Source organism: Cygnus atratus, chromosome 5 (assembly GCF_013377495.2).
Source record: "Cygnus atratus isolate AKBS03 ecotype Queensland, Australia chromosome 5, CAtr_DNAZoo_HiC_assembly, whole genome shotgun sequence".
NCBI classification, from domain to species: domain Eukaryota; kingdom Metazoa; phylum Chordata; class Aves; order Anseriformes; family Anatidae; genus Cygnus; species Cygnus atratus.
Genome location: NC_066366.1, coordinates 60909596 through 60920290, shown reverse-complemented (window position 1 = coordinate 60920290; position 10695 = coordinate 60909596). Strand labels below are relative to the sequence as shown.

The 10695-nt window shown below is 52.1% G+C and overlaps 1 protein-coding gene across 1 annotated transcript; it reads right to left on the bottom strand.

Moving 5' to 3' along the window:
* Positions 1 to 3999: 3999 nt before the first annotated feature.
* On the bottom strand, positions 4000 to 10352 carry CCDC198 (coiled-coil domain containing 198). Its single transcript, XM_035551465.2, has 6 exons — positions 10142 to 10352; positions 8623 to 8699; positions 6516 to 6602; positions 6077 to 6175; positions 5300 to 5462; positions 4000 to 4220 (listed from the first exon to the last, which is right to left on the bottom strand). Exons 1-6 carry the CDS (start codon positions 10350 to 10352, stop codon positions 4000 to 4002), a joined length of 858 nt encoding a protein of 285 aa, XP_035407358.2.
* Between the last annotated feature and the right edge of the window lie 343 nt (positions 10353 to 10695).

The window sequence follows — 10695 nt, the reverse complement described above, 5'->3', positions numbered from 1 at the left end:
GACACTAATCCTCACGTACAGCCTGAAACAGAGCCGCTCACGTCGGTGGTTTGGGGCATTTTTTTTCTTGCAGCTTTGGGTAAGGAGATTGAACCGATCCCAGTTACCTGGCCCACACCTCCCAGTGAGTCAGGAAGGGAAGGGTTTGACGAGGTTAGTGGAAACTGCCTCATGCCTTTGATGGTGGTTTTTATGCTGCTGGATGCGTGCATGTGCTGGGGAAGGGAGGCTGCTGTGTGGTGCTGAGCATTCCTGAGGAGGTCAAAGGCACTGAGCACCAGGTGGGGCAGGGCCTGGGAGGATGAGAAGATCACGTTAATGCAGGGTACGTGATGAGATCCGATTACAGCACAGCGCTGAGCCTTGTTCTGCTTTGTTTACCTCTCTTTGCTAAGTGTAAGTAAACTGTATTTCTGCTCAAGAACAATAAAAGATATTACAGCAGCCTGGGCCTCGAGACCTCTGAGATAACTTTCAGCTTTTTTAAAGACAGATTTAAGGTTCTTCAAGATTTCCTGTTGTAAGTAGCATACTTCATTGCTAAGAATTTTGCCAGATATTAACTGTCGGTGCTGACTTTCCCCAGCTCAGCTGGCTGCATGAGGCTGAGCACTGTCATTTTGCTTTAACATTTCACCAGAATCAGTCTGGCTAATCCTGAGCGAGAGAAACTTGCATTTCTCTGTCCGTATTACCACCTATGCCAAAAGCAGCCTGTACCCATTTCACTGGGAAGATAAACACCCTTGTGTGTTGGGGCAGGGATCTGTGTGACCTACATCTCCCCTACTTCAGGACTGTGCCCTGTGCTGATGCCTGTGGCCATGTCATTACCTGCATAAAATCTCAATGCTTGGGCATTTTGGTGAAACCTGACAGCTTCAGTTCTCCAACGGTGCTGCACCTGGGCTGGGCAGCCCCTGTCTCAGCCCAGCTCCTGCTGGGGATGGGTTTAGCTCACAGGATGGCTCCAGCCTCGTCTCAAGGCTGGGAGGAAATCGCAGCAACACCTTGTTAGCCAGCAGGAGACAGCGTGTCCTCTCCAGAGGGTAACTCATCCCACCACGGGACAGAGAGGGGACATCTCTTCCCACTCTGACCATCACTCTGCACCACCCAAATCCAGCCCAGCTCGGGTTTTGTCATCATTATCCATCAAAACTCATCCCGTGCCTGCCAGCTGGGATGCAGGAGAGCTCCAGCCTCCCCTGGCCGCGGCAGCAAGCTCGGACGGAGGAACTCGCTGCTCTTGTGCACGACTTGCACCAGGGCTGCGGGTGCTCGCTTCTGTCGAGCGGCAAATTTCCTCCCCTACATAGTAGTGACTCATCCTTCAAATGACGAGATGATATCAAGCGTTTGGAATTGGGAGCTATTCAGAGAAAAACATCTCTGCAAGACTCTCCTTGCTGAGTCGCAGCACATGCATCGTGGGGTTCTTGTTGTTGCTTTTTTTTCCCATCTTCTGTAATTTGTAAAAAGCCTAAGTTTCGTCTTTAGTAATAGAGAAAACATTTTCATTTCCAGCCTCTGGAAGGACGTTAGGAAACATGAGAACAGAATGAGTTGCTGTCTGCCTCTCCACAGGTTATGATGAGTTAACACAATTGAAAGCGGCTGAAAATCAGTTTTGAGCACCAGAAGCAGAAAGCAGGTTGGCCGGCTTTATTGCCTCCATAAGAGCAAATTTTGCACACTGTAAATTGATAAATTAATGCTCAGAGTCCCTTCTCTGCACAGTCTGTGATGTGGATCGACTGGTCCACACGCTCTTCTCCGTGGGCAGCACTCTTCCCAAGCGCTGGCAACGTGATTATTGGAAAACTAATCAGCTCTATCTGAGATAAATTGCATTTCCACCAATTATCGCTTAATTGTTGACAGATGGGAACACAGAAGGGAGATATGTCGAATCATTAAGAGGACAGGTGTACAGACAAGTGCCAGATTAATTGTTCCAGCCCATTAAATCATTGACATTTTCAGCCTACCCTCAACACCGAATCCAAAGCTCTCACGATACTTCCAGATTGCACACAATGCCCGTGTTTATGAGCAAAGTTCGCAGGGGCATTTTTGAAACGCAGACTCCAGACAAGGACTCATTAGCCACTAACAGTTCTCCTTTCTCATTAAAATCACTTCCCTTATTTCTCCTTCTCCGAGCTGGGGTTTGTTTTCCTGGCTTTTCCATGAACTCGCACACGGCGTGTGGGCTTGCTCCAAAGAGCAGTTTTCTCCACGAAGCGTGCAGACGTGCTGTAATGGGCTGTACATCCAGAGACGGCGAAAAGACAGAGAGGGATGAAGCCAGGACAGAGAAGCTCAGCGCTGGGCAGCTGTGCTAGAGGCTCCAGCTTTGATTTGGGGCTTTGGCTGTGACTTCCAGCTCCTGCTTTTTCATTTTCAATAAAGTTCAAGAGAGACAAATGGCTAAACACTGTTGAAACCGAGTCAGCCACAGATGTCTGATTCCTCTAAACACATGTGAAAATGTGTCTTCTGCTCTTTTTCCGGCTATGTTAAGCCAGGAGGCTGAGGATATAGAGCTGACACATCCAAAACAGCCCCATGGGAGGACACGCTCCACTTGAGCCCCCCAGACCCTACCCTGCCCTGGGCACACAAGAACTGACTCCGGATCGAGTTGTTGTGGATGCCCTGCCTTAAACAATAAGGGGGGCAGATTTCCAGCAGAAGGAGATGGAAGCAGCTGTGGTGGTGATGCTACCTGTTGTTTGTAGGGTCCCTGCCCTGTCCCAAAATCCTGGTGAGCAGCCCCAACTCCCTTCTCGTGCATTCGAAAATCCGACATCACTCAGCTGAGATTAAAGTCAGCCAAGGCACACGAGGGAAACGCAATCAAACAGCAGTGCAGGGCTTGGGTTAATTAGGTGGTGCCTAAGTGAGCGAATGGCACGTGTGTCTGTCTGTCTGCCTGTCTGTCTGTCTGCATGAGGCTTCCAGTCTGTCCCCGCTGGTGGCCAGGCCAGCCAGCAAGCTCATCTGAGGATATTTTACCCTCTGGTCAGTTTTAGGCAGACCAAGGGGAAAGCAACCCAGGAAGACGTTCCCAGGGAATCATTTTATGTACGTGCCTGAGTGACTTTCTGCTGTTCCCTGACAAAGCTGATGCACTGCTACCTCACCGACCTATGGAGAAAACCAGGTAGGAGACACGGGAACTGGTTGTAATTCTCTCTGAGATAATGGATGATTTTATATGGAAAGCCAGAGAATTTTATGAAAAAATACAGGTGGGAGAGATGGGAACTGTAAGATAAAACTGACATCTTTCGTAGCACCATTGCTTTGAATGTATTTGGAGATGACCAGCACCCTGCAGCACCAGGGGCTGCTGGAGACCCCTCTGTTCCCACCACTCTGCACAGTGCCGAAACCTGAATGCAGTGGGCAAGTGAACAAAAACCAGTGTTTTTTGGAAGATTATCCGTAAAACTGGAGGTTAATACTGAAGAAAATACATACATTTCTCTTCCTGGAGCAGGGGAGGAGAGGAAACTCAAAAAAAAAAATAAATCAAAACGGAATTTTAGAAATGCCAAAATATTTATTTGAAAGACTTCCTAAAGCGATCATTCTACCTTTCATTTTGAACTGCTTTTCTGTGGCTTAGAAAAGGATGTAAGGTTGAAAAGAAGTTAGGCGGAAAGGTCGAGTAACTCAAAGGCAAGGGAACTATTTCATCCCAGCTGGAACTTCTGCTGGAACGTTTTCCAGCTTCTGCTTGTTTGTTTTGCCAGCCTCCTCCTCCTCCCTCTGCCCCCACGTTACTGTTGCTCAGTCCAAACTGTTTTTCCCCAGCTGTTCAGATGCAGCCACGTACCCAGACCTGTCACTACCGATCCCATCGACCACCTCCGTGTTTCCAGCGGCCCTGTCCACCCGCCCTGCGCACAGCACCGCTGCTGACTGCAAACGCCGTGCCCGCACCCTGGCACCGTGGCTTGGTCCTTCAGCACGTCCCAAGGCACGCCACTAGAAATCTGTATCGAAGAACTCGTCGAAGAGAGAAACTCTCTCCGTCCTGGTCCTCACCAGCGCAGGTTTGCGGTGAAGTTTCCTCTCTTCCCTCTCGCAGCCCCCCGAGTCGGTGCTGGAGGTGTCCCAGAGCAGGTCCCTGGTGCGCGGCTCCCTGCAGAGCCACAGCCCGACCTTGCCATCGTGCTGCCCTGAGAGTCCTCCATCCCCTCTGTTTCCTGGTGGAGAAAATGAAAAATAACTGGAATTCTGCTGAGAGCCATGCCCCAGCCCATGGGATTCATGTGGCAATCGCTACGGGCAGCTGGGGGTGTGTAAAGAAGATCCTGAGAAAACCCTGCAAGACCAGACCACACGTCCAGGGCTGGGCAGGCCAGACATAATCTATTTGGGATTATATTTGGTAACATTAGAAAGCCTGGTGCGAGGCAGTGTGGTTTAGCACTGCCCCACAGGTGCGGGTGGCTGGATCCCCACGTTGCATCCCAGGAAGCACGTTCCTGCCCGAGATGCTGGAAGATTCCTGCTGTGTGTGTCAGGGAGCACCGTGTCCAGTGCCTCCACGTGGCAGCAAGTCCAGCAGAGCCGTCCCACGAGAACACCCTGCCCAGTGGCCTTCCCACAAGGGAAACCCCCCAGTGTTTTTTTCCAGGACGAGAACTGTGCCCTGCAAAGCCCCTCCTGCAACCAAGCTTCTCACGTAGCTTTTACCCCCAGGCAGAAGAGAGCTGCGGCACAGAAACGTGGTGGCTCAGACGGGACCTGGACAACCCTGGGGACATGGTGCTGCAGGTCTGGAGAGGGCTTACTGGAAGGTTCAGCCCCTAGCATGGACATTCACCCCCTGGCATGAGGAGAGGCCACCCCAAAGCCCTCTGGCCAGAGACGGAGCCGGTGCTGTGCGGGGAAACCCCGTCCTGGGGACAGGGTGACAGCTAAGGACTTTGCCACCAATATCCAACAGGATGCTGCTTGATCCTGTTTCTTCCACTAATGATTCTGTGATATTCTATGATATTCTATGATATTCTGTGATATTCTACGAATCCAGCACATTTTGTGACATCCCCATCCCACGCGTGTGGGCTGCAGCCCGTGGCACAGTGCTGGCACCGGGCAGGGACATGGGGAACACATGGGACACGATGAGGATCTTCTGCTGGTGGGAACCGGCTCCTGCAGGAGCCTGTGGTTTTATGACCCTATAGCTATTCCACAGCTTCCACGGGGAAACTGTTCTGGTGGTATTTAAGATGCTGGGGAGCTTTACATCTCCTTGGGAAACTATTCTGCTTACCAGGGTCTCCATTAAAATGCTGATTGTGCTCAGCGGGGACAAGGTCTCGGCTGCCGGTACTGTCACCTCTCTGGCGAGTGTCAAGGACTTTCTTCGGGCTGAATTCCTTGATTTTTTGTTTATTGATTTTTGCCTCCCTGTGGAGATTTCGCTTCAGCTCTGCCTGGGTTTGCAAATGAGTCGTCAGCACAAGCAGCAGAGGAGCAAACACGTTTTAACAGCTCGGCACGGCATATCATTAGGGGGCTGGCACTGAAAATAATTACACAGCCAGGTAGCTTAGGTAAGGAAAATCATATTTGCCAACGTGGGTACGTGACAGAACATGACCCGGATGGAGGTTTGTGGTTTCTCCATGGGCTACGGCCAAACGAGGGCAGAGCGCTGAAAAAAATCAGAAGTAATTACTGAACTTTTCCTAGGGGGGAAAAACCTCGTGGGTGGAAGAACTCCGCTGGATAAAAAAAAGAATGAGAAGGAGCCTGCAGGAGGGTATTCCTGCATCTCTGGAGGGGAGGAAGGATGTGGGCATGGGGACAGGGAGCAGGGCATCAGCAGGAGCCGGGGCTGCCTCTCGGTGCCAGCATCTCCTACGTGTGTGGGACATTCCCCAGCCCAGCGGGGAGGTGTGGGTGCACCCACCACCCTGGGGCTGCTCCCCAGCCTCATCCACACTTCCCAGCCACAGGATTGAGACCTCCTCGCCCATGGGGGAGACCCCGGGGTGGGAAAACCCCGCGGAGCCTGGGCCTCTCCCCAGAGCCCTCCCCACGTTACCTCTCGGCGCTGGCGGGTCAGCTCCAGCATCTGCAGCTTGTGCAAGTGCTGCCGCCTGCCAGGGAGGGCTCTCAGGCTCTGCCCGCTCTTCTCCAGAGCCTAGAAGGGATTTTAAAACGTAAATAAAGACATCTGCCTGTGCTGAAATGAAAAGAAACAGCTACGGGCTCCCAAACCCACGCCTGGTCCCTCGGGTGCTCCCCGGATGAAGGCAGTGAGCATTTTCCTGCCCGGCCAACTTGCAGCAATTCAGAGGAGGTTTTCTTAGCGCTTGCAGTTCATCTCGCAGCTCTGGGGCATGGTGGAAAATCCTCATTAAAACCGTGAACATGTGCTTCTGCCCCCTGAGGTGCTTCTGCTGTGGGCTGTCTGAGCCGACATCGCGACCTGCAGGGAGAGGAGGCTGCGCATGGTCGGTGAGGCCCCACCTGGTCCTCACCTTGGCTTTTGGGGCTGCATCCACGTCGTGCTGACTCCAGGGCTTTGCAGGAGCAATCCCCCATGGAGGGCCGGCAGGTTCAAGCCTCTGCAAGTGCAATATTTACAGTGTTCAGCATTCCTCCTTCCATGCCAGCATGAAACCTGGTGCGAAACTACCTTGACATTTTTCCAGCTCTGGTTCTGGCCTGGCTGCTTGGGATACAGGAAGGAGATTGGCATCTTTAGCAAATGCTTAGCACACACAGGTATTGTAATTTAATAAAATGTCTCCTGGCAGGTCGGACAAGGCCAGATCCCAGTTACCTAAGACCCCAAGTCCAGCCATCAGCCTAACACTACCAAGCCCTCCACTAACCATGCCCCTAAGCACCACGTCCCCACGTCCCTTAAACACCACCAGGACGGGGACTCCACCACCTCCCTGAGCAGCCTGTTCCAGTGCCCAACCACCCTTTCCATGAAGAAATTCTTCCTGATGTCCAACCTAAACCTCCCCTGGCACAACTTGAGGCTGTTTCCATCAAGGGCCCCATCCCCAAGCCCTGCCTTGCACTTTATGCGGGGCATCATTAGCCCCCTGAGGATGAGCAGGCGTCCTCCAAATGTTGCCATGCTGTTGGCTGGCCGCCCTGAACTGCTGCCAAAGCCTGGGCTGTCATTTTCAAGCATCCTGTAAATGAAGGCATCATTGCAGGACATAAAAGGCAGCAGCAGTGAAGGAGTGCTGGAGAGGAATCCCAGCTCAGCCCAACACACCCAGTTAAGAGCAAACCGGCTCCCTAGAGTCAATGGGAAGCTTCCACGTGGCTTCCTATATATATATATATATGCTTCTGCTCTGCCCTGTTTTGGGTTGTACCAGCAGGTCACCTCCAAGCTGGTGTCTCCAGCCGAAGTGGAAGGGGTGCTGTCTGCTGCTCCCTTGTTCACCTGCATTTAGAGCAAACCTTCGCGTGCCCGCAGCGCTGCACCGCACTCGCTCCTCCCGTCCTGCTCCCCACCCGCGCTCACGGCTTGTGGTTGGGTTTTGTGCGCACAAAACTGAGTATGAAGCTGAAAGAAATGGCACTAGATGGCAGCATGTGACACCACAAGCTGCATCACTCAGAGACACCGCTGAGGCTGAAGGCAAACCGAGTCCTGCAGGGAAGGGAAATTTTTGGGCTGTCGGCTAAAGTTGTGTCAGGGGCTGGAACATGGTCCTTGCAAGGGCCATGCCATCCTGCTCTGCGCTGCCTTTGGAGGCCTTCCTGCAGGGAAAGGGGCTTCTGCTGGCAGTTAGAATCACAGAATCACAGAATCATTAAGGTTGGAAGAGACCTCCAGGATCATCTGGTCCAACCACCCCCCTACTACCAATGTCACCACTAAACCATGTCCCTAAGCACCAGGCCCAACCTTCCCTTGAACACCCCCAGGGACGGTGACGCCACCACCTCCCTGGGCAACCCGTCCCAACGCCTGACTGCTCTTGCTGAGCAGAAATGTCTCCTCATTTCCAGCCTGAACCTCCCCTGGCGCAACTTGAGGCTGTTCCCTCTGGTCCGTAGTGGCAGTGGCCAAAGCACAGGGTGGGATTAGCAGCGCTTTTGTCCTGCAATGGGTGTTGCCAGTGCCCTAACAATACTTAAATACTGCTGGGACAGAAATAAGATCAATGACTATAAATAATACATGTGGTTAAGAAATTTTTAAGCAAGGCTGTGATTACACCTGGCAATTTACAGGGTGTAGCTGGGTTCATTACTGCCTCATCCTCCCACCAATTCAGGACATCAGTGCTTGGTGTCCTTCAGTGCTCCCGGAGCCACCCATGTTGGCCAGGGCTGCGTATTTTAATCCCAGCAAGGAAGGCTGGAGCAGAGCACCCCTGCTTCGGGGGGGGGGGGGGGGGGGGGGGTCACCTTAGTGCTACACGTGCAGCGGACTGCTCGATGAATTTTGGGAAAGCAGAGAAGCTCTCGGGGACGACTAGGATCATCGGTGTGACAGGGGTCTCAGAGCAGGGCAGGGAGGTGAGAAGCTCACCCAAGGACTTGATCTGCAATGGGTTGACCAGCTGGGGAAAATACGGCTCTGCCAGGGGAGCCCCTCAAACCCCTTACTTGTGGTCGCCGAGGCGGGTGCAGTTTGATGATGCTGCTGCCTTCATCTGCCGGCACGGTGTCGAAGGAAAGGGGCCCTTCAAGGTCAGAAAAGGAGAAGACAAGGGTGAAGTCACTTTGGGGCCAGTGTTGTACCCAGTGACAATTTTCTGCCCTGTTTTTTGTTTGGCATGTCCCACTCCCATCTCTCTCTGTGTACTCCGATAACACTGGGCATAAATTATTGTTAGCTGCAGAAATAACATGTGGATGTATCCGTGCCTGTGGGTGCTAACAGCTCTGCCTGCCACGTACCTCTCTTATTCCCTCTACAACCTCTTATATACCCAATACGTGACCACAACCACCCTCCGTGTCTCCTGTGTCCTCGTCCAAGCAGCGATTCAGGTCCCTTCTTGCTGCTCAGTCTCTGAGACATTATTATTATTACTACTAATAACATTATTATTACTACTACTAATAACATTTATTATTATTATTATTATTATTATTATTATTATTATTATTATTATTATTATTACTAGGTGGAACTGAGAACTATCCCTGGCACTTTTACTGGCTGCAGAAGAAGTGGGTGACATCCAGCCCTTCATCTTTTTTGGAAACCAGCCCAAAATACGCACGTGTGGGGAAACGTGCTGCACACCAGCAATCCCCTGTTAGTCATTAAAGCTGAGCTTTAACGAGGCTGAGCAGTGGGCCCGGATCTGTTCTGCGCTGTTGGTCTTGGATGGACGCTGTTGCCTTTTTTTTTTTTTTTTGCTTGCACAAATAAACACCTGGGCAGTAGCTATTTCTTTTACAATTTCTCAATCCTCCTTGTCTCCCCCAAACCTGCCTCATTGTGTTTGGGTGCCATTTTAAAGCAGTGATTGAGCTCTCACCTGGCAGAGCCCCAGGGAAGGGAACTGGGGATAAAACTCAGGAATTTGGAGTGGAGGCTGGGGAATGGCATGGGGATATGGGGAAAGGGCATTTCGTTAGGGTTGATGAGAAACGTTCCTAAAAATTGCCCATTTTGATTTTTTTTTTTTTTTTTTTTAACCTTGCACTTCAGGAACAACAGGTGCCCCCCACTGGAGGAAGAGGAATTTAACACTAGCCAAATTGAATCCTTGTAAAATAAACAATATCTATTCTCTCGGAGGCTTTGTTTAGTTAGACAGCAGGCTGAGCTAATACATCACTCATGTAGTTTGAGAACGCACTTCTAAAAATGAAACAGGTAAAAGAAAATGGCATTTACTGATTTTTTTCCCTTGCCTGTGGGGAGGTTTTGGGTACAGGAGGTTTGGAGCACCACGTGCATGGACACACACTGCTACGGGACTGGTGCCTTGTGGGGTTACCCTGCTGCGAGACATGGCTCTAATTTATTTTAATGCTGAATTTTGCTTGCTGAGCACCTTACCCAGAATCTAACTCCAATTAAAGTAATACAGATGTGCCCAGTGGTCCACGTTATGGGGTTACGCTGTGATAGCCCGAGGACCACCCCCCCTCCCCCCTTGCCCCTTACCTGTGGAGGCCCTCCCGTAGGAGGTGTTGCGGAGAGGGGGGAGCTGCCCATGAAATGTGGGGGTTCCCCACTCCCCCACGGCCGGCGGGCGCAGGATGGGCCCCCCCAGCACCGCAGGGTGTGGGATGGGGCGAGCGGGCAGGTCCTCGCTGGAGAGCATCGGTGCCACCCTGGTCACCTTGGGGTGCGCCTTGGAAGAGCTCAGGCCCATGGTGCAGAGCGGGGGCTTTGGGAGAAGGAAGAAACCTCGTGCTGTGCCCTCCCTGAAGGCAGAGAGACCCTTGTGCTCTAGCACAGGGCTCCCTGCTGGCCGCCCGGCTGGGGCTGGCTCCCACGGATGAATGCACCTTTGTGTCCTTCCCAGGGGGGTTAAACATTGACTCGGCCCCGGCCATGTCCCAGCAGGGACAGGAGGAGGCCACTGCTGACGGGTGAGCCGCAAGCAGGCCGGGAAGGCAGCGCCAAGCTTTGCTTTTCACCTGCAAGTCACTTTCAGCAAGCAGTACCACTGCAGATGGCGGCCCTGGAGGTATTTCTACAACCAGCTCTTTGGC